Raw genomic sequence first — 25925 nt, forward strand, 5'->3', positions numbered from 1 at the left:
AGTTAAATCAGTGCTGCAGTGAATTTAATTAGTTATAACAAATAATGTATAAAATAAATAATATGTTATATACATATTAAATTGAAACATTTATCATACTTGTTGTTACTTGTTTATAAATGTACTTTTGTAGGTAATCAAGGTGAACTTTCTATAAAGGAACTTGTATTTTGTCACGGGCCAAATTCCATAAAAGTCTATGTGAGTCAAATTAGTGTCGATGAAATCTACATATCTATGCACGTCTTAAGTTAATAGGACTCAAGAAAGTATATATATTATGCAATTGAAAAATCAGATCCCCACTCTTTTATGTATGGTCTGGTTCATAGCTGGACCCGCTGTTATTATGCCATTACCTCAAAAACCGTTAATAATTTGTTATAAAATTTTCCTGAAATGTCCTTAAAGGTGGTTTAGCGTGAATTTTGATTTTGATTTTGCTTTTAATAATTAATTTGAATTTGGTGGTATAAAAGTATATGTGGTATTTCCCGAAACTGCAATGGTATTGAGAACTGTGGTATTTATTTGCAAGTCGCTTGGTATTTCCCAGCGCCTTCGGCGCGGTCCCACTGGACGCGAGTGTGTTTGCGAGTGCGGGAGTTTCAAGACGCGCGCGAAGCTGCGGACAGTCGGATTGGAAGTGGAGCGGACTGGAAGGCAAACAAGGCGACGCGTGTCGAGTGTTTGTGATAGAAACAAATTGTTTTCGAATACGGTCGGTGCTCTATTTGTTTTGTGAAATACAATTGATTTCACCAGCGACGCAGAGGAGGATCAGGGTCAACCCACCAGCAGCGTCACCTCTTTTCATGCCCGACATTCGCGCGGATGCGAAGTTCAGCTGGCGCGATTCGAGCAACAGGTGGCGGACGACGGATGGACGGATGGATAAATGGATCGTGTCGATGGGCGGCGGGATTTGGCGAAATTTGGTGCTGATAGACTGGTAGACTGGCATAGGCCCGGCATTATTATTGGTGGCCAAAAGGGGTCAGGCGGTGTGCGCGTGAAGAAATTGAATTGACTTGGTGGTGGCCACCGGCGGCGGCGGTCCGAAATCGAAATCTGTGTCGCAAATGTGGCACTAATAAATTATCGCACATTCGCGCGCCGCAACGCGAGTGCTTCATTAATGCAGGAATCGCAAATGACGGAGAATATCTAGTTTTGCAGCGGCACTGCGTTTGTTTCGTTTTGCCAGGAGAACGTGACCAAACTTTCCAAGTGCCGCGTGGATTGGATCTACCCAACCAATAGGTCTTAATAGAGCTAACAATTATTTGTTGGTAGCCACGCTTCGCGGAGCTGGGCGCAAACAAAAAAGAACGCAAACTCCGTGGCCTATAAATATCGGTCTTCGGAATTACTAAATCCAATTGCAGTCCAATTAGCAGTCGGGCGTCAATGAAGCGGCTGTGAAAGAGTAAGTACGACGCTCTTTTGAAGCAAATACTTTCAAATGTCGAAGTTTACACACCCTAACGATTATAAGAAGTTTAATTTAAATTATGCTTAAAAAGCAAAAATAAATTAATGTCTTAATTTGCCAATCAGAACTGTGACTCTAAACACACGGCTCCAATCAGAGGAATTTTCAAATCTAATCTGCTTAAAAATAAACCAAAGTGATTGATAGAGTTTTATGTTGATAGCTAATTAACTGATATAGGCTATATAGACACTTCCGGTGAAAGTCTCCTTCACTGCATTACAAACCATTAAATGCAGCGCATATACCCTTTAAAAGAGAATCGAAATCAACAAACGCCAACAGTGCGTATGACAGTTCTTACGCAATTAAAATACCATCATCGCTGGCTGTAAGATTTACATAAATTCGGCCTGCGAAACTGAAAACTGAAAACTGATAAGCGTCATAAAAAACATGAGGGGCAGGCAACAACAAATTGGTGTGTGAACCGAAAAAAGCCGAAAAGCCAGTTGGGGAAACAATGCCAAACTCGCACAGAGCAATGCATTTTTCCACAATTTATTTAAATTTCGCATAGTTGTTGCTGGCTGGCTGCATGGCAAGCCCCGAAATGAGTCAGTCGCGTGGCGCTGCACTCGCAGTTGCACTCGCAGTTGCATTCGCTGCATGCCAGCGCGTACTTCTTTGTGGCGACAGAGGCTGCGCCGTCATAAACACCGTCAAATTGCGATCGCCCGAGTGGGTGGGTCGCCGAGGGGGGTGGCGACGGGCGGCGGGAGGCGTCATTGGCCCACTGCTGCTGCTGCTGCTGCTGTTAGGCGCGCTTTTCTCTTGCACCTCGCTGCCCCGCCGTCACTGACCACACTCAACGCCAAATCGACAGTCGCCTCTGGGCACAGTCGAGGTCGAAAAAGTAGCAATCATTGCATGAAAATCATTTAATACCTTCTCTAAACAGTGCAGTTAAATGTTATGCAGAGTATGACATTTAAATTGTTTTATAGAAAATAAAATAAAATAAATACGAAATTAAATTTTTCTTAATAATGCGAATTTTTGCGAATAATTGCTTTTACCCAAAACTATTTCGTTTAATATTTAAGAATGTTATAAGAATGATGATAATTACTAATTATAATTTTACTTAAATAGTTGAAAGGCACTTTAAAAAGGTTGTAGATATTTTAAGACGATATATACACAAACTCAATACATAAAGTTTTGTTAAAAAAAAAAACTGATTTTTAAAAAGCATTATATTCAATATTAGAGATATCTTGCAAATCGTATTCTAAAAAAATTGTGCCAAAAATCTTATCAGCGTACTTTTCCAGTTGGTTTTTATTTCGTTTTAAAATTTCAAATAATTAATTACCATTTTAATTACCAATTGTTAGCAACTTCGTGAACAATGTGTTCCTTAAATAATTGCTCCACAAATGTTGGTCGATTATCAACAATTTAGTTGCTATTATTTTGCGCACTTCGTCTTGGCTGTCTGTCTGGCAACTTGAGTGCTTTGCGTGTGGCTTTTTGGAATTGCATTCGGCAAACGCAAAATGATGGATGATTGATGCTCGTGGCCAGAATGCGCATTAGTCGTGGATTAGACGGCCTTTGGGCGGCGCCCAAACTTGGCGGTTTTTGCACATTACTATTCTATTTTTGGCCCGCAATGCGAACGGTGTTATCAGCCACGTCACCGACGCTCACGCACTTAAATTTAAATAGTTAAGTACCCCCCAATATATATAAAACTAATACAGCTGATTAGCGGCGAAACGGGGCCAAGAGATTATGCGTGCTGTGGAGGATGTCCCTCGACGGAACGCAAATTACCCGCAAAATTGCTCCTTCATCTATTTACATACATATGTATGTATGTATGTATCCCTATGTATATAGGGATTTTAGACCGCATTGAAAGCACTCGCTACCTGCATGTCATTCGCACCTTTGACGGTAAATGGCGGTGTCATGGAAATTTAATTAAACCTTTATGCAGATGGCTTTTCAATCGCTGGAGCTACAACTTTGCCTCATTGTTGGACAAACGCCCGCTTATCATCTGCATGTCAGCTCCAAATGTAAAACACCTGGGGGCGTGGTGGCAGCAGGTGGGCGGTTGAACGACATATGTTACACTCAGCTTTTTGCGCTTATCAACAAGAATGGGCCAACCGGTTGAGCTGGCGACAAAGAGCCTCACCCACAGTTGGCACACTTTTTTTGGGGGCTTGCTATTCCAGACATATAGAAAATGCTTTCAGGGGATAGGATGGCATGGGCGAGGGTTTCCCTCGGGTCGCAGTTGGTGAACCGTCCAAATGGCATCCCATAAAAACGTTGTACAGAAATTAACATAGCCATAAAGAGGCAAAATTCGCCGGGGGGCAGGAGAGGGAGCACCTTAACAACACGCGTGTTGGGCCCCCAACCAAAAAAAAAAGGAACTTTAATTGATAAAATTAGGGCAGCTGGGGAGCCAAAAGATTCCTTATCAATTCCAACTTCCCGAATTCAAACGCATTCCTGGCCTCATTAGAATTACCATTAGAAAGGCAGGCGAACAAGGAAAAAACAGGAATAACAGCTCAAAGCGAAACAAAGTGAAATGAAAACGAAATTGTTGCGACTTAATTTCTCCTACACATTGTGTAATGGCTATATTTTATGCTTGCAATGTTCTCGATGGCGGGAGTTGTGGCAAAAACACAGAAACATAAATTACAAGGCTTGTAGTCGACTAGTAAACACCCTGTGCAAAGTAAAGGAGTCATGAAAAAACAATAAATTGCAATCCCTGGTTTCTATTTATATGTACCAATCTTATTTTTTAGGTATTATAATAATGTCCTTATATTTTATTTTATTTTTTTATTTATATATTATTATTATTCATTTACATATCTTAATCTGTGTATTTAACTATTTAGTTATATTCCAAATTTTCCATTTTTATTAAAGTTAGCCGAATTCTGGATTTTTGAAAGTTTCCTTATATTATCTATAAAACATTTCATAAACAGTTAAGAAATTAAATTGTACAACCTTTTTGAATATTCGATATACCTCTGTTCCCTGCAATCACCCAGTGAAAAAGCAATGGACATTTAGCAGGGTTTGTGGTGTGCTGAGGTTGGTCACATGACGGCCCACCTCCAGACCCATTATTGGATCCTGCCGAGCTGTGCGGTTGCTGGGGCGGGTGCTTCTATTTTATGGCCTGACATTTAATGCTCAGCCAGTGAATCCGAAACGAAACTGAGATTTCCAGCAGGCCGTTCTGAGGCCAAGTGCAGGCAAATGGAGAAGAGGAGCTGAGCCGGCGCTATGGGTTTAATGCCCGCTTAACCCACTTCGACTGACAAATGTGCAACTTTAAATCTTCGCCCCAAAACGCTTGCGAATAAATCACGCGACTTGCGACAGAGGAGTTGACTGCTCATCCGCGTCCGAGAATCCAACAACGCTAATGAAACCCCAATTAGCGGTGCATATTTTTAGGCGCTCGCTATCGCGAAAGTTGAGCGCTCTTATCAGCCGGCAATGGATCATCATCAAGCGTAATTGGCTAATTGTCTGATATCCACGAGCGATGATGGGTCATAAAGGCGCTAGGTTTCGTAATGAAGTGACCACAAGTTGGAACTTTCGTTAGCCTTTAAGGGAAATGAAATCCGTGCGAAGGCTACGTGAGGGGGTTGCTCGAGAGGATTGGCCCAGTAAACTTGCACCGGGCACGCAGCAAATTGGTTTCGCCACAAACTTCGGTTCCGGTTCAAGGAAGTAGCACCAGCAGCCGGGCAGGCAGTCCGGGGTAGTTTCTAACATTCGTGGTACACATTCCCCGAAAGATAAACTTAAGTACAGCGCATTTAAATGCAATTTGTGACAGTTTTCCTTTAGCGCGACTTTCAAGTGACACGCACACACCAGGGTGCGATTTTTCTGGGTGGTGGGTGCTTTTTGGACTGCTATCCAGTGCATTTCGAGGAGCAATATGGGGGTGGCCACCCGGTTTGGAAAAAAGTTAAGGCATGCCGTCGCACAAAGGAATTTTCCTATAATATTGCACGGAAATATGCGCAACAACTACCATTCCGGAGATGGGCCACGGGTCACGAAACGCTATTGTGGCGGCTACTAACTTACTAAAATATTTAAAACAAATTAATTAACTTTCCTGACTGCACATCATCGTTGAGGGAGTTAAATATTTATGGATACCCCACAAATATTCTTCATTTTGGAAATTAGATATTTATGGTAGCGTTTCACATGCATTAAACGAAAACAAAAGTAAAGGCTAGTGGTACATTAATAACCAAAAGAAATTTTCCCTAATGTGGTTTTTCACCAAACCTCCTTTTATTTCCATGGTATTCCCCTTGGTTTAATAAAAACCATTTAATAATACGATTTATCTGAAGTTATCACGAAGCTCACGCACTCCCCATTGAGTTCTCCTTCAGTGGCATAAATCTGCCTCAATTCGGATATATAAGCAAATCCTTGAAGCACACTCAAAGGAGCCGATTGCCGATAAACTTTTCCTTTTCCATACGTTGACTGGATCGTCACTTCAGACAACATCTGGCATATGGAAAGGGGAAACTTGTGAACTCCGCCTATCTGTGCTCCTGCAACCGTTAAGGGAAATGAGATAAGGACGAGGACAAGGATGGCTTCCCTTGCCAGGCGGAGGACGTGCGTCAAAACTTTGGAAGGCAAGACCTTTTAAATTGATTTCAAAATAATGAATGAGCCCAGCGCCTGACGCACATCAATTTTGGCACTTGCTCATCGCCGTATGCCTCCTCTTTCAACCATCATTGCAGCAATGACTAATGACAAAGTTGCTCCTTTGTTTCCTTTATTCGTTTGGCTTTTTATTGGATCCGCTGCTCAAAGGAAGCTTATGAAGTAGGCTCCACGGGAAAAGGGTGAGGACTGTCGGGTCTCCAGGAAATAGATGCCTGAGGCAGGCTGCTCCTCCAATTTTTGGCCCATTTTGTGGGTGGACCAGCGGCAGCTGGAGGCGCTTAAAGTCTCCACCGAACCACAACGGGCGCTCACAAAGTCATTCTCCGGCGACCACATCTCGGCGAGCAGCTCGAAGGCTCTCTCGTGCGAACAGGAGTCCGTGGAGCAGCCAGGCTGCGTTTGTCCTCCGTTGGGATAGTAGTCCACATGACCCAGTCGCTCCCAAGTGCCCTCTCCTCCGGCATTTGTGTGCACAACCTCCACAAACTCAGCATCGGCTTGGGACAGCTTGTGGTCTAGTTCCGCTCCAGAGGAAGGGTCAAGAGCTGTAATCTGCGACAACTGACGACCCAAATCCTGCTGCACCTTGGCAGCCACTCCACCTGCCAAATGGGCGCCCTCCGCGAAACCCACGACCAGAATGCGATCCAGTGGCATATCGAATTGATTGTGTAGAACGATGACCAGGCTGGCCACGCTGTCGATGATCTCTGATTCATCATTGGCTTCGGACAGATCTACACTGATTATATTGCTATCCTGCTGCTGAAGTCGAGCAGAAACCACAGCGGAGATCTCCGGCGAGGAGATGTTTCCAAGCCAGCGGGGAATGGTTACGCTAAAATAGCAAAGGTTATATATTGGTCAATACTCAGGTAAACAGATGACTCACACTGTGGGATCTGCGGCATAGAAGGAACTCCTTACCAGAGCCTCCACTTCCGGCTCGATTGGCTGTGCATTTTCCTGGACGCGACGTGTGTTTAGGAAAAATCCAGTCTCTCCATAGACTGCAAATGATCCAAGTTTTTCTCTAAGTTCTTAAGTATTTATTTATGTATCACCTTACTACTCACCCGCTCCTATTGTGAGGGTCAAAAACAAAGCTAGTTGTACTCCGGTCTGCATTCTTAATGTAACTGAAATGAAATTAGTAGTATTCGTCTGAGGCATTCCTTAAAAGCTCGATAAGATAACGATTAGGAGTCTCATTTTATGACGTTTGATAAGCGATCGATGGTCATCTACGATCGCTGATGGATTGTTCAACCCTAGCTGCTAAAACCCAAAACACTTTGCCACTGATTTTCACACGTTCCTCGTCGAATTTCGTTCGTTCGTATTTCTCTCACGCTCAAATTGTTGTTTATGGCTCTTGTAGATTGTCAAATTAATCAGCGGCAGCGGAGCTGCACAGCAAGTGTCGGCACTCCCCTGGCCACCACTTCATCCGCTTTGGCTGCAGCTGCATTTGCATGGCAGACAAATTGCATTTAATTGCCTGACAGCCTCAAGAGGCGAGGGCCACCGGCACTCGGAGTGGGCTGTGGCTCGGAAAATGTGTAGCAAACTTCACGCCAATCCCCAATCCGTCAGCTTCCCAGCCGCCCGCCTGAATAGTCATTACTGCTCCGCCATCTACGTCAGACGGCAGAACAATGAAAATGGCAAATTAAACTGGAAGTGCAATGCTACAGCTTCACTGCGAAGAGAAATCGTTGATACCTATCTCCATTGATTGAAGTTTCAAAACAGTTTACATAAATCATAGGGTAAACAATTAATATGTTGTAGAGGCGCAAACATTCTCAACTGAAGTTTAAGAAATATACATTATGGAAATAAAGTAGCTACAAGATGAAACCAAGCTTAAATCTAAGATTAATAGTATAAACTTCACATTTCGGGTAATTAATTGATAATCTAAGATATCTGTATACTTCAGGTCCGTTTGATTAAGCTCCTAGTTTTCTTTAATGGCACCATTTGTTTATTTTGTTATCAAACTACATACCATAATGCAGGAATATATCTTGAAAGAGTTGTTTGCCTGCTCTGTTGGATACATGATACCTGGTCGTGTGTTTGATTAGGCTTGTGTAAGCCCAGAGAGAAGCTCTGATGGATGCAACAGCAGTTCACACAGTATCCTTGGCCAGCTTAGGTATTCGGACAAATTGGAGCGGAAACAAGAACTTAACGTACTCCCGCGGCTTTAGTTTTGGGCTGCCCTCGACGGTTTGGGGGATAAATCGCTTGCGAAATTGTTGTGTCAAGTGCAGCCGGTGTGTCCAAACTCACTCTCCTTGGATTCAGAATTCAGAATTCTGGGTGGAGGGCACAACAATTAACCGGGAAGGAGAACCGGGAACTCTTCTTGCCGGCTCAATGGGCACGTCACGGGCTTTCGCTAGATTTACGGCCAAAGGAGCGTTATTAAACGATGCCAGTGCCGATGGCGGCCACTTGTAACGTTGTTTGTAGCCACGACAAAGGATGGGGAAAAATGGATACCAGGGTTAGCTACTTGTATTAGCATAAATAGAACGGACTGCCGCACGCAACGCTTTACAAGACCAATAAGGGAGCGCATCCCGTCCGGGAACAGTGGGGAATTTTTAGTATTGGGGTCAAAGGGAAAAGTCAATATGCCAGGCTAACTTTCAAGTGGATTCTGGAGTGCAGCGTGGGAGGAGGAGAATCAAGGGTGGCTGCTGCTCGAGTCAATATAATAAATTACTGTGATAGCTTCAAGAAGTTGCAAAGGTTCTGCCAATATTCAATATCGCCCCCTGAATCCGCAGGGCGTGTGAAAGAAGCAATCAGCCATGGGGAGTGGGTCTGTGGGTCCAGCGAGAGATGTGCCAGACAAAAGGCAAACAAAGACATTCCGAAAGGAACCGGGATGTGTGTGGATTGGGGATTGGGGTGGCGGCTCTATCAGCATCTTTCCATGCAGCAACCCAGGAAAAATCACACATGATGCGTCGCCATTTCTCATAAAAATTTCATTACATTGACCAAAATGTGTGGCAAGTTTAATATCGGGACATTTCAACACATTGTTAAGGTTGCACACATAAAGAAGCATCCAACGTAATGGCTCTATGTACTTTATCCGCCCTTGCCACGCCCCGAAAACAATTAGAACTGTGATAAACGAGCTTCGACTTAAGTTCTTTATCCATTCAGCGAGGTGAACTTCTTTATTATCAAAGATTTCGTTAGAAATAGAAAACAGGTCCTTAGCGCAATTTTCTCTATGGCATTATTTTTAAGATGACACGAACTTAAGTTCATCCAGACAAATTAAAATTTAACATCCTTGTTATTACCGAATTCGTCTAAACAATTTCAGTTGGCAAGTTTATTGCAAACAACAAAAAATGCATGAAAGCCATGAAGTAAACCAAGTTTTCGCGTTTTGTTTTGTTGCAAGCAAAATGTGTTTACTCGTCCGGCTTTCAATAAAAATTCAACCATAATTTATTCAGATCACTTAGAATTTTAGGTGCTGCAAAAATGAAGTATTCTCCTTTAAGCAAAATTCAAGTAACACCCTTAAAATCTCGAGAAAGATTAAGAGATGTTATACTGTATTAATTGTCTTAAGCAAGTGGCATGTGCGTAAGTGTATATAAATGAAATCTTGTGCGTCATTACGGCAGCCATCTTTTATGGTGCCTCCGCCAAAGTATCCAGCATTAGTTTATGTGTTATTTGCCCACCCATATGGATGTTGGCTTTTGGGGAGGCAGGGCGTACTACACACCCATGTATGTGCCCCCGCATAAATCAGAGGCACTCCTGCATGACCCAGCCTTGTCCTTGTGTTGTTTCACAAGTCTTGAGTAAAACGATGTTGTGATTAAAGTCCTCTTACTTGCAGAACAGGAAGCGACTGACGGCACAGGGAGCTGGCCAAGACGAGGACGCAATTAACAAGAAGGGAGTGGGCACAACACCCACAACAAAACAAGGAGGAAGTTGATTCGAAGGAGGAGGGAGCAATGCAAACTCAACAAAAATGTTGCATCTCCTCGAAGGATCAACATCTGTTGCCAAGGACACTTTCACACAAAGGAGAACCCTCATCAGTTGCATGAAATAATTCCGTTTAAATTAAGCGCCCTCCTGACAAAAAGGAGCAGCATTTCACGCGATTCTCGTCCCCGCGTAATGTTTGCTCACCCCTGTCCTGCTCCAGCTGGAAACTACCACTCAGGACTGCTGCATCCACTGCTCCTGCTCCTCTTTCTGCTCGCTTTTAGCAACATCCGGCCGACTTATGGAGAGGTCTTCACGCTGGGTTACCTCACGGCCTCGCAACGGCGGCCGGGAAACCTGGACTACAACCGACCCGGTCTCACCATCTCCGGCGCCATCTCGCTGGCGGTGGAGGAGGTGAATGCCGGACGACTTAGGGATCGGGGTCATTCCCTTCAGTTTGTCGTGGCCGAAACTTACGGTGAGGAGGTGGTCAGCATCCGTCAAACGGCGGCACTGTGGACGCAGCAGGTGGCCGTCTATATTGGCCCCCAGGAAACTTGCGTACACGAGGGTCGCATGGCGGCCGCCTTTAACCTGCCCATGATATCTTATGTAAGTCAGCAGTAAGTACTTGTGCAATCTCTTTATTAATACATAATTTCCTTCAGTACTGCACCCATCGGGATCCCTCGAACAAGGCGGATTTTCCCACCTTTGCCAGGACACGTCCCCCGGACACGCAGATCTCCAAGTCCGTAGTGGCCCTTTTGCTGGCCTTTAACTGGACACAAGTGAGCTTCCTTTACTTGGACGACGCCAGTGGTCAGTATCAGCCTGTGGCGGAGACCATCCTAAGCACACTGACTGATGCCGGAGTTAGTATCCGGGACATTCGCACTTGGAACACCATCTACCATCACGGATTTATGGACAATCCATTTGAGGCGCTGGTGGAGCAGACCTATGCCAACACGAGGAGTAAGTAGGGCCTGAAGTGGGAATTTCATGCATACTAATCACATTTCATGTGCCAATAGTCTATCTCATTTTGGGACACTACTATGAGCATGTCGGACTGATGGTTAGTCTCCAAAGAAGAGGAATTCTGTCGAAGGGCGACTATTTCGTTGTGGGCATAGACATTGAACAGTATGATCCGGCCAAGCCAGAAAAGTATTTGAGAGGACTCCTGCTGGAGGATGTGGAGCCATTGGCCGTGCAGGCCTTTCAGTCATATCTGGGCATTGTGCCCACGGCGTCCGTCTCCTTTGCCACTTTTGCCAATGAGGTTTGTCCGCTGACAGGTCCTGACAGTGTTGTGATTGATGCGCTGCATCCGCCTTCCGCACGTCTCATAATTGTCGGGCCTTTCGCCACATTGACCACACATTCTGACCCTCATTCCGTTTTGGTTTTCAGGTCAACAAATACATGGAGCGACCGCCATTCAATTTCCCCAATCCGCTGGGTCCCTTCGGTGGAGTAAAGCAGGTTCGTCTCCCATGAAACCGAAGACGAAACCCAAAACCATTGACTGACCTCCAACCTCTTCTCTTCCTTGCCAGATAAGCGCCGAGGCTGCCTATCTCTATGATGCCGTGCATCTCTATGCGAAGGCCTTGATGGAAGTCCTGGACTCGGGCGGAAGACCCAGGAACGGCAGCGCCATTGTGGCGGCCATCAAGGGTTCGCGATATCGCAGCGCCATGGGGTGGGTGTTGGCCCATTTGACAGCTAATCCGGCAATTGCGCTAACACACATTTCCATTTTTGTTTTAGCTATCACGTCTACATTGATGAGAATGGCGATGCAGCTGGAAATTATACAGTATTAGCGAGAGGATCCGTGCGGAATGGTCGCAATCAGACTGTCCTGGGCCTGCGACCCGTGGGAACCTTCATTCACCGGAACAGCAGCTTTAGCAGCATCAGCAAGGCATTGCCCGTAAGTAAATCCATGTTTTTCCCATACCTACCTTGTAACTTGCTCTCTGCCACTCCTCCATAAATCGCTTGACCCGTCCAGCACCAGGTAAGCGCTTCTGCCTGGCACAATTAATCGCACACCTCGTTTTGTTTTGCCCCCTGTGTTTTGATTTAATCCTGTTTTCCATTGGTTTACCGCAGAATCTCAAACTGTTCAGCCCCATCGACTGGGTGGGTGGCACGCGACCAGCAGCTGCTCCTCGCTGCGGATTTGGCGGCGAGAAGTGCGTCAGTGAGTATGGGAGCTTGCTGACCAATACTGTGAGTTTACTGTTCCTCCATCTCTCAAATCGCAGATTACACTGGCGAAATTTCAGCGGCCATTGCCGGAGGTGCTCTATTGCTGCTCAGCTTGGTCTCGCTGGTCCTCTATCGCAACTGGCGGTACGAACAGGAGCTGGACAGTCTGCTCTGGAAGATAGACTTTCGCGAGGTGCAGATCCATGAGAACGAACGGGAACAGCAAAGTCAGAAGCAGACGCGCGTAAGTCCCAGTCCCTGTCATCTTAGTGCGATGGCAGTGACGCTTAGCCTAATGGCAGGCAGTACACTCAGGAAAAATTGGCCTTAAAGTGATATGTTATCGATGGTTAAAAATTTCTCAACTTATATAAGTGTTAGTGTTTCTTCAAAATGTATCCTGGGAAACCATGAACTACATTTATAGCAAAGTGTGGATTATACTTATTAGGTTCTAGGAAACACTTTTGAAGTGCATGCAGAAGGACCATTTAAGACGCATGTGTTTTATTTTGTGAGAATGTGTCAGAAAAGGCTCATATATTCCTCCTGTTAAAGACTCTTCTCCCGCCATTGCATGTCTGACAACAGCATTTGCTAAATCACTTGCCGCGTCGTCTTCCTCCGCAGTCCACCCATCCGCTGATCCGCACCAGCCAGGTGAGCCTGAGCTCCAATCCGGATGCCGACTTCCGCTACACGACAATCTTTACACCCATCGGACTGTACAAAGGTCAGCTGTATGCCATCAAGAAGGTGCGAAAGAAGAGCGTGGACATCACCCGCGAAATGAAGAAGGAGCTCAAGCTGGTAAGACGGATAACTATGATAAAGCGTAATCCATTTAATATGTCCAAATCTATTTCAGCTGCGAGATGCCCGGCACGACAATATATGCGCCTTCATAGGCGCCTGCACGGATCCGCCAAACATCTGCATCATCAGCGAGTACTGCACCCGCGGCAGCCTTAAGGTCAGTCGGTCAACCAGTTCCCTGAAAGACCCAAAGCGACTCCCACTTCCTTTCCATTGCAGGACATTCTGGAGAACGAGGACGTCAAGCTGGACAACATGTTCATTGCCTCCATGGTGGCAGACATTATACGCGTGAGTGCTGTAACATTATACTAATGGCCGACCCACCCACTGACCTCTTTCCCCATCCTGGCAGGGCGTCATCTATTTGCACGACTCGCCCATTCGTTTCCATGGCGCTCTATGCACCTCCAACTGCCTGGTGGACTCCCGATGGGTGGTCAAGCTAACGGACTTTGGCCTCTTTGCTTTCAAACAAGGAATCGAAGACAGCTCCACAGATATGCAGCATATGTCAGCCAAGTGTCTGAGTGAGTTCGCTTTTTTAGGTAATCGGCTTTAAAGTTTCTAAATACCTTCCCTGTTCCAGAGCTTCTTTATCGAGCTCCAGAGCTGCTGCGACAGGGTCCATCCTCGCTGGTCATGGGCACTCAACGCGGGGATGCCTATTCCTTTGGCATCCTCCTGTACGAGATGCATGTCCGTAGAGGACCCTTTGGCGAGACGGGTCTGACCCCAATGCAATGCCTGCAGAAGGTTCTTCAGCCGCAGGATTACCTTAATCCATACAGACCATCCTTGCAACCGCTAGAAACGGCCTTCGACTGCGTCAGCGAGTGCCTGAGAGAATGCTGGGCGGAGAGGCCAGAGGATCGTCCAGATTTCAAAACCATCCGCACCAAACTAAGACCTCTGCGGAAAGGGATGAGACCCAACATTTTCGACAATATGATGGCAATGATGGAGAAGTATGCCAATAATTTGGAGGCACTCGTGGACGATCGCACGGATCAATTGCAGGAGGAAAAGAAGAAGACCGATGCCCTGCTGCACGAAATGCTGCCGCGCTGCGTGGCTGACCAGTTGAAGAAGGGTCACAAGGTGGACCCCGAACACTATGAACAGGTCAGCATCTACTTCAGCGACATCGTGGGCTTCACAGCGATGTCCGCTGAGTGCACCCCGTTGCAGGTGGTAGATTTCCTCAACGATCTTTACACCTGCTTCGACTCAATCATTGGCCACTATGATGTCTATAAAGTTGAAACTATCGGAGATGCTTACATGGTAGTCTCTGGACTCCCGCTGCGCAATGGCGACTTGCATGCTGCGGAAATAGCTACCATGTCGTTGCACCTACTCAGTGCCGTATCAGAGTTTAAGATCCGTCACCGGCCAACAAACCGCTTGCTCCTGCGGATTGGCATACACTCGGGACCCGTTTGTGCGGGTGTTGTGGGTCTGAAGATGCCACGATACTGTCTTTTCGGAGATACTGTCAATACAGCTTCCCGCATGGAGTCCAGTGGTGTTCCCCTGAAGATTCATTGCAGTTGGCAGTGCCGGCAACTGCTTGATAGGCTGGGTGGCTATCACTTCGCGGAGCGAGGCGTCATCTCCATGAAGGGAAAAGGTGATCAGCGCACATACTGGCTGCTCGGAGAAGATGAGGAGGCACGCACTCGTCGCACCTATGAGCGATCTCAGAGACGCGGATCCAGGGCACTCAACAAGTTTATCCAGGGCACCATAAAGCAGGCCCAGGAACAGGCCAACGAGTACGGGATACGCTCCTCCCTCAAGCAAAAGAATCTGCCAAGAAACTCGTTAACCCGCTCTTCCAGTCTGGAGTCACCCAAGAAGCTGCGGTTTGCAGCTGGTAGCCTCCTGGAACATCATCGCTATCACAGGTTTGACAAGATTAATTAAGTCGGCGAAATAAATGCTAAAAATAATTGTTTCCTTTAGTGACGAGGCACTGCTGGAGGTGGACTCCTACACGGGCTTGCGTCGTTCCTCGGGAGGATCCACACAGTCGCGCTATGAGGAGACGACCCTATCGCTGACCTTGTCCTGCCAAAGTATTGAGATCGTGGGTGGTCAACATAATAAAAGGCGACCCTCCTCTTATCCCACTGCCAATACGCCACTGCTGATGAACCACGTGGAGGTTTAAGGCAGTGTCCTAGTACTTATTAAACCCAGATACAGGGATCTTAGTGGAATTTGTGTTCAGTATGTTTAGCCAAGTATTTGTTTCGCTTTTAGTGTCGTATGCAGATCCATAGTACTTGGAGTCTGTTATATAATTGTGGTAACTGTAGCATCAGCATATTGTGAGAGTGATTATAAATCTAGTCGTTGTTTAAACACATTCATGCGCTAACCTAAATCAATTTAAAATAGTCAATAACCTAAACTAAATGATATAAATAAAGAGTAACAAATTAAACGACTATTTCCCAAGGATATCCAGGGTAAATTTTATTATGTTCTATGTTGCAATTAGGTTCCATTTCAATTTTTGCGTCTTGGAGACAGTTGCTTTTATTATTGTATATTAATTGTATTAATTTGACAAACTTAACGATTTATTCTTTATATAACTTTAGTTTAAAACCGATTTGTGCATTCCTCTAGGCATTATAAATACAGTATTTGATTCATCGCCGTTCATCGCCATATGTATGTATTTGTGTTTCTCCGAACCATTTATATTTTGTCAAAGCCAGCTTGAAAAAATGTCTCAAATGTCCTTTAGATTGTTTTCGATATTCTAGGAAAGATTGTAAATAATTTTACATTCTTATCGATTATAATTTGAATCGTGTTTTGTTTTCATTATGATAAGCCACAAGCTTTAAAGCACACTTTAATGCGATTTGTTTGTTTTGGTTAAATTTTGTTTTGTGATCTAATGTGGAAAAGTCCGCTCTGTATTGCTTTTCATCTCGAGTTTTTCATTTGCTTGGTGTGTGGAAGAAAGAGGGTGGGGTGAGCTAATAAACTTTGTTTATATATTCAATGCTACACAATGCAACAACTCTAAATAACAATCTCAAATCTCATATGTCAATACTATATCAACTAGGTATGTATGAATGTATATAACGCTTGCCTTGGGATTCGCCCAATTAGTTTTGGTTCGCTATCAAAATATTTGCAACAACAGTGGGTGTAATCAAAAATACGCAATTGTACAATTCTCAATTATTGTTCGACTGTCCCCACAATCGCTTGCACGCGCCATCTTTCGGTACAAAACTAACAAATGGCCATAACCAGGAGGCCGGGGAATCAGTCCTTCCAAATGGACCGACAACAAATCTGCTCGTATAAATAAATACGCTATATAATATACAGTAAATATGTGTGTATATGTATATGTCGGTATTTCTTAAATGCGTCTCTGAAAAATAATCTCTCAACATTTGATTTTCTTAATTCAGGCTGCACTCGAAGGCGAGTGCCTCGAATGCGTTTTAAAAATTGATCAACAACTTTTAGTAGCCAAAGCCGAAAACGAAGGATTCCTCAGCCCAAGCGTCTAACAAGAGTAAGCTACTCGAGGATCCTACGAATCCCAAGCGGGTATCCATGGTCCCCTTCCAAACAAGTCTGCAGGTCACGAGCGCATTTTGCCAAAGGGTGCAAGTCGCTTAAGGATTACAGATTATATGCAGTGGGTGTCAATGCAACTCGCATTACAAAAAATTCTCCTCGCCTAATGACGGCTTGCTCTGGACTTCATCTCGGCTTCTTCACCAGACTGGTGGATCTGTGGTGGTAGAAAGTTTGGTTACCAAATAGCTGCAGGACATTGATCACTGACCTTTTTACACCATGACGTGGACTGGCGGGAGGAGTGTGGCAGGGTGAGGGTGGAGCCGAGCCTCCCGACGAGCCTCTCGACGAGGATATAGATAGTGTGGAGGCCCTCGGTGCGGAACAGCCCAGGTATATGGCCGATCCCTTGTCAGCATCACGCAAATCCACTCGGGAACCGTGGACGGAGGAAGGAACCGATCCTGGCAGAGTTCAAGAAATACCATTTTATTGTATACCTTAAAAACAAACTTACTAAAGAATCTCCGAAAGTTGTTTGTAAACGATGAAGCGTCCGACTTATTTAATCAACTACTTTTAAAATGTTGAAACAAATTAAACTAAACGAATAAATCAGACATATTTTATTACCGCTTCATCGTTTACAACCAACTTAAGGACCTCACTCACCCGTGTAAGCGTGCAGTCCAGCCGGACTACTCCGTGGACGCACTCCGAAACCGCTGACCGTACTGGCACTCCGCTGCAGCTGTGCGGAGCCATTACCCTCCCTGGCCGCCGACTCCCTTCGACTGCCGGCGCTACTCACCCGAGGCGCTTCTCTCGAGGAGTTGCCCGGCCGGGGAGAGCGCTGACTCCTGGACAGCTGCTGCTGGCGCTGCTCCTGCTCCCGGCGAGCATCCTCGAAGGCGGCGGCATACTCGGCCGCCTCACGGGATGTGGTGGGCGGCTGTTCCAGGACGATCTCGTCCTCGGGTATGCGCTCGTTGCCCACCGAACGACGGACTATGGGCAGCGGTGAGCTCTTGGGCGATGTGGGGCAGGATTGGGCGGCGGCACTGCTCACGCTGAGCGAACTGGACGAGGCGTTGGCGTTGGAGGACTGGGCACGCAGACGCGAGTGAGTGGAGGCGTTGGAGGGACGACGTCGGAACAAGCCCTTCGTGGGGTCCATGTTGCAGACGCCTGCGCAGGAAAAAATCGTGGGGTCATTAATACGCATTTCAAATAATTTTGGATCTTTTATCAATGAAATTATCTTTCTAGTTCGTCAATGGAAAGTAAAACATAAATTATACGAGACGTGAATCGGATGATTATTTTATTAGTGGTAACTATGGTTTCTCAAGACAGCTTTGGGTGCAGGATTCTGATTTTGGTACACGTCGTTTTTTTAATTTTGATTTGGACTTGGCTTCTTGCTTTGTTGATGTCTTATAAGCAATATACTGTTCATCATTGTCCGAATCCACATTCTTGACGAATTGGCCCCTGTCGCACTCCGGATCGTAGTAACGCACACTTGGCATAAGGTCCTTGCCCAAGCTAAAATCCGGTGGTGGGTCATTGTTCGGATCCTTCTTAAAGGTACTGCTCTTCCATTGGTCCACCGCGAAGTTTAGAGTGTAAGCCAAGCTTCGCCTGACTTTGCCCAAGCCCTCGCCTTCACCCTCGTCTTCTTCCTCCCCCTGACGAATATTAACCCCATCTACGTCCTGGTCCGAACCTGTAGGACATTTTTCGCCGCGGGAGCAGTTACCCTCGCAGATGTCGCGGTTCTGCAGCAACTCCTGGTAGTTGTCCAGCGCGGTGGCCACCTTGGTGCGATCCAGTTGCTCCAGAGCCGAGGATGGAAAGCGTTCCCTCAAGCGGCGTCGTTCCTCGGGCAGCTTAAACTGCTCAAACTCCTGCAGTTGGCTCTGGAATCCAGCATTGGGATTGGCCACAGCGCGACCAGCTCGAACTACCTTCAGTGCCTCCTTCCAGTTCAGGTGTGTGGCCGTCATGATATAGGCCACGGCCACGGTCACAGAGCGCGACATCCCCGCCAGGCAGTGGATGAGCACGTTGCCTTCGCGAAGCCGGGCGGCGTGTATGAAGTCGTTGCAGACGGAAAAGTATTGGGAGAGATTCTGATCTGGCGTATCCGAGGCCATCACGCACAGGTAGTGCTTGTCCTAGGAAGGAAAAATAACATAAGTGGACATACCAGAATGCCGAACACAAATCATTTACCGGCAGCAGACGCCGCGGACTGTCATGTATGGCGATGATGTGCGAGATCTTGAATCTTTCCAGCTGAGTGTGATCCTTGGAGTCGCGATAGTTGCCCACATAAAGTCCCGGCAAGACCTTAAATGAAAGAGAAAAAACCAAATGGTTCAGGGATTAGGCTCTGGCTGCTCCTGGTTTACCTTTCCCATGTGCCAGTTCATTTTGGGGCGATCAGATAGCAATATGATATGGTTTGGTGTGCCTACGATTTAGAGTGCTGTTCGTGGAGACGGAAAAATGGTAGCCTATTTTATTGGATTTCTTGCATGTCGTTCAGTTTTTGTTGCCATTGACAAGTTGCCGTGACAACAATCGTAGACTCAGACTGAAAAGTTGGTACCAGAGCACCAATTCCACAATATTGCGGAACCAGTTTGTTTATCGATATTGAATCACCGATCTATACGGCCGAACTGCCAGTGCAGCCAAACATTACTAGCTTTTTTAAGCCGGAGACCAAATATTCAAAAAATTATTTCAAAAACGTAAAGTTAATCCACTAAAGTGTAAAAGAATTTCTTATAATTGCTTATTATTTCAAAATTAAAATGTATCTATTATTTTTCGTAGCATACTATTCATATTTGAGCTAATGGCTGTCATAATAATACAAAATATATATTTTTTAGATACTTTATCTGAAAGATATGAATGTCTGGTTGCAAGGCAGGACCATTTTGGTTCTGAAAATACTGCAATTATGGCTGCTTGACTTTTGTGTAGGACCTTGAAAACGGTTGTCATCGGCTTCTGTTTGTGTTTTTGTCAGCCATAAATCTTGTAACCTCGTTCTTACCTTGTTCATGCCATTCCCCATGTTTCTTCATTTAAAAGTTGCGGCTCACTTCCTCAATTGTCAAACGAATTGGCCCAAAAGCATTGCTGAAATGGTAAGAAGCAGAGGAAGAGAATCCTTTATTTGACAAGTTCAGGCGCAAAATTCCCGGCGAAGGCCAAGAGGAAATGGCAGTGTGATTGTGAATGCGATTGCAAGTGTGGGTTTTGGGGGCAGCTAAATGCTTTTGTTGTGGGCTGTGATGAAAGTGCAAGTGGCAAATGTTGCAAGCTGTTGCAAGCCACTGCCATGGCCAAAACATAATGGATGTCTTTGTCGCCGCCTTCGTCGCGGAAGTAAACAGACCTTGACGTTGGCTCGCCTGCATCTCATTAGTGGGACAGTCAGACAGACAGCTTGTCCTGGTATTGGGGCTAGGATTTTGGATCGGAATGCACCGAAATGCCAGAGGCTAAGCACCACCAACTGGCCTACCTGTTTGGCCCCCAAAAGTGGGCAAGGTTAGGCGACGGGGTCCTTGCAACAGTTGGTTGGGCCCGCTATTCTTTTTCCACTCTCTTTCCTGCTACCCCGCTAAGGACAATGGCAAAGGCCTCATCGCAAAGTCAAGACGTGGGCAGCCCACCACCTATGAGCCTACGTTGTGTAACACACTCGGATACCCATCCTTTGGGTGCACTTGGAATCCGACACATTTGCATAAGTTGTCTCGCGTTGAGGCAATGGGCAAAGTGTCGCTTTGTTGTAATTTCATTCCCGGCACGTTGTCGTCGCAGCCACGGGCATTAAATTGACTGACATACTCGAGAGCAGAAGAGTGGGAGACCAGGAGACCTGGAGCAGATAAGGCACGTGTGTGCCGCGCCAGCAGAAGCAGCTGTCATTTACCAGTCAGCCCGACTTGGCCCGATGGAAACCCACCCGCCCATCCACTTCCGAACCGGGAAAATTACGAAATTAGAGCAGTCAATCTAGCCTCTTCATCCCCTCAAAGGTATCGGAGGCAATTGATCAGCCAAAATTGCTGCTTAGCAGCATTCGGACAGCGGCGACTTCAAGTGCATCCAATCAGCATCACAGTGGCTATAAATAGTCTGCGCCCACTTCCATTCGGTCCGAGGTGGAGGTGGAGGATTCAGCCCCACAGCCGCAATTCAATTCAATTGATGTGACACTTCGCTCGCCTCGGCCTCCGTGTTCCGTCCTACGATTCCGCACAGATGGAGCCCCAGGATTAAGATTGGGACTAAAAGAGCTTTGGTGCACTTAGGGAAATACTTATTAAATAATGATGGATGAGGGTCTAATTAATGGAAAAACGGGAGTTTGAACTTAAGTGGCATAAAAGCGTGATCTTGAACTCTATGGATTCCATCAGGATGTAACGATGTTCAATGGGATATTATAAACGTTCAATTGAATTGTTTAAAATTGTGCTCTATGGGAAAAACACTCAATATTCAAGCTATACGGAGATTCTATGTATTTAATTAATTAGTATTAGTATTAAGGTAGAACCGACTTCAGAAACAAAATGTAACAAACCGGAAATGCATTTGAAACTGGAAACCGGAACCGCCTCGCTTGTGCGCCTGTGACGTCCTTGTGTCCCTGTGTCAGGGGAAGTGTGTTGGTTTAACCGCTGGCCAAATATTTTAGAGGCCATGATTGAAAAGCAGTTTTGCATTGAATTCATCGACGAACTTCTAATGAAATCGCATTGTGGCGGACGCCCTTTTTGCCTTTTTTCCGACCAATGCATTTCCGGGCCGTTTGCCAAGGCGTTTTTTTCCGAAAAAGTGTTGCATGCCCCGAGGCGCAGACATTGAGTGAGTTGAAATTTATGGAAAGCTTTAATCAAATTAAATCGTTCCCCGCTCAACTGCTCTTCCTGACCGGGATTTGCATTCGCTGCCAAGTTTTTCACTTTGTTTTCCCACCGTAATGGCGTGAGTTTTTCCACGAATGTTTTTTGATTATCGTTTCCCCATAATTTCGGGTTTTTCTGGTACCCAATGTCATCGGAAGGGGGAGCGGCGGGGTCTGGTATGTATATTATATGCATATATAAATTAGCCGGAATCGGCCTTGTCCCATCTCGACCGTTTCGTGCGCCGCCCCCTACGGCTGGCAGTCAATTATATCGTTTAGACATTCAACATGAGCAATAAAATACATGCCACAGCGGCACCAGAAGCCGCACCTACCAGGACAGAAGTGGATGGGATTGGGATTCGGATTGGGACTGGGACTGGTGACGCTTTATGACTCCATCGCTTGCTGGCGGCCTGGTGAGTCAATGGCGGAGCGATATGCCGGGTGGGAAAGCCCGTCCAAGGGTAAAAGGACCAATTGCTCAGTGAGTGTGAAAAATGTGAGTTTTTTGCCATCGAGCTTTGTTTGCAATAAATGTTTCAGGCATGAAAAGGGACAAACACGCCGAGGTCTATAAACATACAGTTCAATATCCCTATGTTTAACTGTTTATCGAAAAAACACTACTTTATAAGAACACAAGAATTTATTGAATTTATCCTGTAGCATTTTATAAATACGTAGTATACTTATAGGCGGAATCCTAAAGAACAAAAGATTAATCCAAGGAGAACTCAAAACCTTGACCACATCTTCTTAGAAGGGAGAAAAAAGTCAGATAATACCTTCTGAAATATGGACTTAGGCAAGTGACGCGACAAAGTTGTTTGAGCACAATATCTACTGTACAATAAATACATCAAAATAGCGATTATGTTTTGCTTTCTTTGCTGCCAGGCAGGCAGTTTTAAATAAATTCGAAGGCCTACACCCGCTCTCACACACGAGAATGGAACTCGAAAAGGGCGGAATGTAGGGGCAGTCATGTGTGTCCTCTTCACAGGATAGGGGCAGGCAGCCCAGCCGGCAACCAAACAGCGCCGCTTTGTCTGCGGATATGTCAATGGACCGGCAGCAACCTACCAAGGAGAAGGTTCACAAGTGTGGAGCCGACTAAGCACAACTTTCCTTCCAAAGGGCACGTGCTGCCATAAAATGCTTTATTAACATACAACAGTTCAGGCCAAGATGGGGGTAAATACAGCGTGTAAAGGAAGGGGGGATTGTTGATTTCATGAGCTTCGAGGATTTCATTGCTCCAAGCAAACATTGTACCGGCTCCTAAGCAAACGCTAGTGCCAGCAGAAACTATTTTCACTGGCCACCGGCTATCTGGTAACCGAAATCCCCCCACCAATCCTACCCCTTCTGGACCTCCGGCTGTGACAGAGACAAAGTGTTGCCATCGCCGAGGCAATAAAACTGAAATGTGATCGCCCGGCATCACCTACCCCATGATGACACACATAATCTGAGCCAATGTGGGGACATCAACCTTGATTTCGGAATGCATCCGTTTCCCTCAGCAGCGGAACTCTATCTGCAATTCCACTTTCCCGCTCAGGTCACAGCTAATTAACTGCATTCACGACCGAGTCCTGCGAAATGAAACCCTCGAAATGTGACAATCTCAACTTAATGAACCGTAAACTCGACTCGGAAGTTTTCGACGTCGACAGAACGAAATTTAAATAAATAATTAGGCAGGTGGAGGGGCGGGGGCGGTCGAATTGCATGACTCAACATATTAATTTCGTTTTACATATGCAATGAGTGTGGCGTAAAAAGTTTTGGCCATGTTTTTAGTGTGCAACAAGGGAAATTAAGCGAAATGAGGCATTCAAATTGAGGGTTTCTGCCTTTGGCAGCAGTTGGCATTTTAAATTAAACGGATATGAGCTATATGGGATGTAGAACATTGTCCCTGGGCGATTGTATTCACTAAGTACTTTAATGGCTTTTCGCAAGTAATTAGGACTCAACAAGGCGTATACGTGATTTTCCATTATAATTCACGGTTAAATAAAGTCCTACGGCAATGTATATAGTTTTGATCGCACTTTAATGTCTATATATATTATAGAGTATAGAATTTTGTAATGTAATATTTGAAATGCTGCACAATTTCACACGAGTCTCAAATCTTAAATAAACAAACAGCCAAAACCGTGATGGATTTTTAGGCACACAGAGTCATCTGCAAGTTCGGGCTGCCAGAGGTGTCCACAGTCACGTTTCGGGGCATTTTCACACCAATTCGAATTTGACGGCCGGCTGACAGACCACGACGCGCCCAAACAGCACATTACCCATACGACCAGTGGGCCAAGATTTACATGGAAAACACTTACGCGCTCTTGACACGGGAGTAAAGAAGGTGGAGGACTGTCCGCTAATTCCCCAGTTGCGTGCCCAAAACAAAAAATAATTACTCAAAAGAGCCGCAAATTGTTTCATACACACATATGTACCCGGTTGGAGGAGTATAGTTTCTTTCGGGAGATTTGCGTTTAAGGGTAATCGGACGTGGGTCAGTCACCCAACGGAATGTGGCAATATAGAGCCGTTAAGGGAATCGCTGGACTTACGTTAACTTGGGCGCTCCGGTTGCTTGCCTTCCTGGTCAATGGAGCTGCCACATGGAGACCTTCAAGTACGACTTCGACTCGCGAGAGAGGGAGAGTGAGTAGAGAAAGTCGAGCGGCAACTCCTGTTATATCACGGTGCCAGCGGCGGCCGCACAAATGCACAAAATTTTGATTCGGTTCACTAAATTTTCGCTACTTTTCTCTCAGTGTGAACTCAAAACTAAACTGTGTGACGGTTAAAGCCAAGTCGATAGTATCCTAACCATTTTTCCATGTCGTTTTTGCGGCCCGCAGCGTTATAGAATGGGAGCCGTAAAAGGTGTAAACGTAAAACGAGCGTTTGCGGACCGAGAAACAATGAAAGCCAAACCGCAAGAAACGCAGCCGTGAAATGTGTGGATAGTGGAAATATGGAAAAAAAACGAGCTGCAGCCGCCGCGTGAGTTCCGTTTGCAGGACGAGGATTGCGCCAAACGAATCGGCTCGAGCGCTGGTCACAGACTGAGCAGCTGAGCACCGCAGCCATTCGGACTTGGCTCAAACGGAGTGGTAGTGGCTGAGGCATGGGTACACCGATACCCGCGGGCATGAATGGGAACAAGCCGAGTTTGCGCACCGCCACAGCGCGCCAAAATAAAAACTCACTCAATTTGGTAGCTCGGCTCCGAGAGAGAGAGTTAGTGAAGGTTCCTTGCCACAGAGTACGTGAAAACCTTTGATTCAGTTATATAATTGAGGGGGCGACCGGTCAGGTTTTATTTTGTATAGTTCTGGCTTTTTTTTTACGGGGGAAACCTCACCTGTCGATGGGCAATTAACGGCCAGGCAATAATCAACAAACTGACCGCAAATCCATAACCTACCCCTCGAAACGGTTAGGTTAATTGAGCCAATGTTCGATATTAACGGTAATGGAGTACTATATGGTAGTAGCAGTCAGCACAATGGGAAAAAAGTCGTATATATTTGAAACATTCCCGGGTTAGTCGATGTAGCAAAGGAAAGCTGGAAGCTTTTGATCTTAAGTTGACAAAAATAGATTATATCTGACATAATCATTGAAACTAACCAATGCATCAGCAAATTAAGTTAGAAGTTTATTAAAACCTATCATTAATGACTCAATAATTACCAAAAACCCAAAAAAATCCACAAAATTAAATAGAAGTTTAGAATTACAATCGAAAACCAATCCTTATTTTGTTTACAATTAGAGAGTCATATTGCTAGAGTATCACATTGAAATACCAAATTTGAAACTCATATTTGTTTCACTTTGTTATGAGAATCGGGGGTTCTTCGATTTCAGCACATTTAGCTAGATATACAATTGCTTTTGATTGACTCATTCAATGCGATTTGTTTTGACGGCTTACGTTTCATTCATGAGGCCATAAAAGGAGCAGATCCAAATTCTAAAGAATTGTATGTGAGATACTCTATTTATCCATAAGCTGCAATCTTTAATATTTGATGCTTTATTGGTAAATTGATACAATAACTTCACGAGACTGATTTATTTATCTTGACCCGTTTCAGAAAAAAGATATATTTACATTTGAAATGCGAGTTCCGAGAAAAACGTCTG

At 45.4% G+C, this 25925-nt stretch overlaps 3 protein-coding genes across 8 annotated transcripts; 1 reads left to right on the plus strand and 2 right to left on the minus strand.

Moving 5' to 3' along the window:
* Positions 1-546: 546 nt before the first annotated feature.
* On the plus strand, positions 547-15689 carry LOC6737966 (speract receptor). Of its 4 annotated transcripts, none has more exons than XM_039292962.2 (16): positions 547-1429; positions 10095-10807; positions 10864-11173; positions 11233-11483; positions 11615-11686; positions 11761-11906; positions 11975-12140; positions 12222-12227; positions 12323-12413; positions 12478-12665; positions 13013-13231; positions 13290-13394; positions 13457-13528; positions 13593-13767; positions 13827-15147; positions 15206-15689. In XM_039292962.2, exons 2-16 carry the CDS (start codon positions 10385-10387, stop codon positions 15411-15413), a joined length of 3753 nt encoding a protein of 1250 aa, XP_039148896.1. In that variant the 5' UTR covers positions 547-1429; positions 10095-10384; the 3' UTR covers positions 15414-15689. The 4 variants fall into 4 exon arrangements, with proteins under 4 accessions (XP_039148896.1, XP_016031711.1, XP_039148898.1 ...); XM_016171428.3 differs by having other exon boundaries at positions 13052-13231; XM_039292964.2 differs by lacking the exon at positions 12222-12227.
* LOC6737965 (lipase member H-A) lies at positions 6305-7389 on the minus strand. Its single transcript, XM_002084745.4, has 3 exons — positions 7282-7389; positions 7098-7215; positions 6305-7043 (listed from the first exon to the last, which is right to left on the minus strand). The coding sequence occupies exons 1-3, from the start codon at positions 7376-7378 to the stop codon at positions 6347-6349; spliced, it is 912 nt and encodes a 303-aa protein (XP_002084781.2). The 5' UTR covers positions 7379-7389; the 3' UTR covers positions 6305-6346.
* Positions 15685-24826, minus strand: LOC6737967 (tyrosine-protein phosphatase vhp-1). Of its 3 annotated transcripts, XM_016169635.3 has the most exons (7): positions 24338-24826; positions 19875-19960; positions 19040-19156; positions 18531-18981; positions 17474-17989; positions 17070-17265; positions 15685-17015 (listed from the first exon to the last, which is right to left on the minus strand). In XM_016169635.3, exons 2-7 carry the CDS (start codon positions 19893-19895, stop codon positions 16985-16987), a joined length of 1332 nt encoding a protein of 443 aa, XP_016031712.1. In that variant the 5' UTR covers positions 19896-19960; positions 24338-24826; the 3' UTR covers positions 15685-16984. The 3 variants fall into 3 exon arrangements, with proteins under 3 accessions (XP_016031712.1, XP_044778980.1, XP_039148900.1); XM_044923045.1 differs by lacking the exons at positions 19875-19960; positions 24338-24826 and adding an exon at positions 19219-19301; XM_039292966.2 differs by lacking the exons at positions 15685-17015; positions 17070-17265 and adding an exon at positions 17276-17301 and having other exon boundaries at positions 24338-24825.
* Positions 24827-25925: the final 1099 nt, after the last annotated feature.

The sequence above is a fragment of the Drosophila simulans genome, chromosome 3L (assembly GCF_016746395.2).
Source record: "Drosophila simulans strain w501 chromosome 3L, Prin_Dsim_3.1, whole genome shotgun sequence".
Classification (NCBI taxonomy): Eukaryota; Metazoa; Arthropoda; class Insecta; order Diptera; family Drosophilidae; genus Drosophila; species Drosophila simulans.

Coding starts and splice junctions, on each gene's coding strand:
- LOC6737965 (XM_002084745.4), bottom strand. CDS start 7,378: ATGCCTCAGACGAATACTACTAATTTCATTTCAGTTACATTAAGAATG. Junction 7,216..7,281: donor GACCCTCACAATAGGAGCGG/GTGAGTAGTAAG, acceptor GATCATTTGCAG/TCTATGGAGAGACTGGATTT. Junction 7,044..7,097: donor TATGCCGCAGATCCCACAGT/GTGAGTCATCTG, acceptor TTGCTATTTTAG/CGTAACCATTCCCCGCTGGC.
- LOC6737966 (XM_039292962.2), top strand. CDS start 10,385: ATGTTTGCTCACCCCTGTCCTGCTCCAGCTGGAAACTACCACTCAGGA. Junction 10,808..10,863: donor ACCTGCCCATGATATCTTAT/GTAAGTCAGCAG, acceptor AATTTCCTTCAG/TACTGCACCCATCGGGATCC. Junction 13,232..13,289: donor TGAAGAAGGAGCTCAAGCTG/GTAAGACGGATA, acceptor AATCTATTTCAG/CTGCGAGATGCCCGGCACGA.
- LOC6737967 (XM_016169635.3), bottom strand. CDS start 19,895: ATGGGGAATGGCATGAACAAG. Junction 17,990..18,530: donor CGGCGAAAAATGTCCTACAG/GTTCGGACCAGG, acceptor TTTCCTGCGCAG/GCGTCTGCAACATGGACCCC. Junction 17,016..17,069: donor CCACGTCATGGTGTAAAAAG/GTCAGTGATCAA, acceptor CTACCACCACAG/ATCCACCAGTCTGGTGAAGA.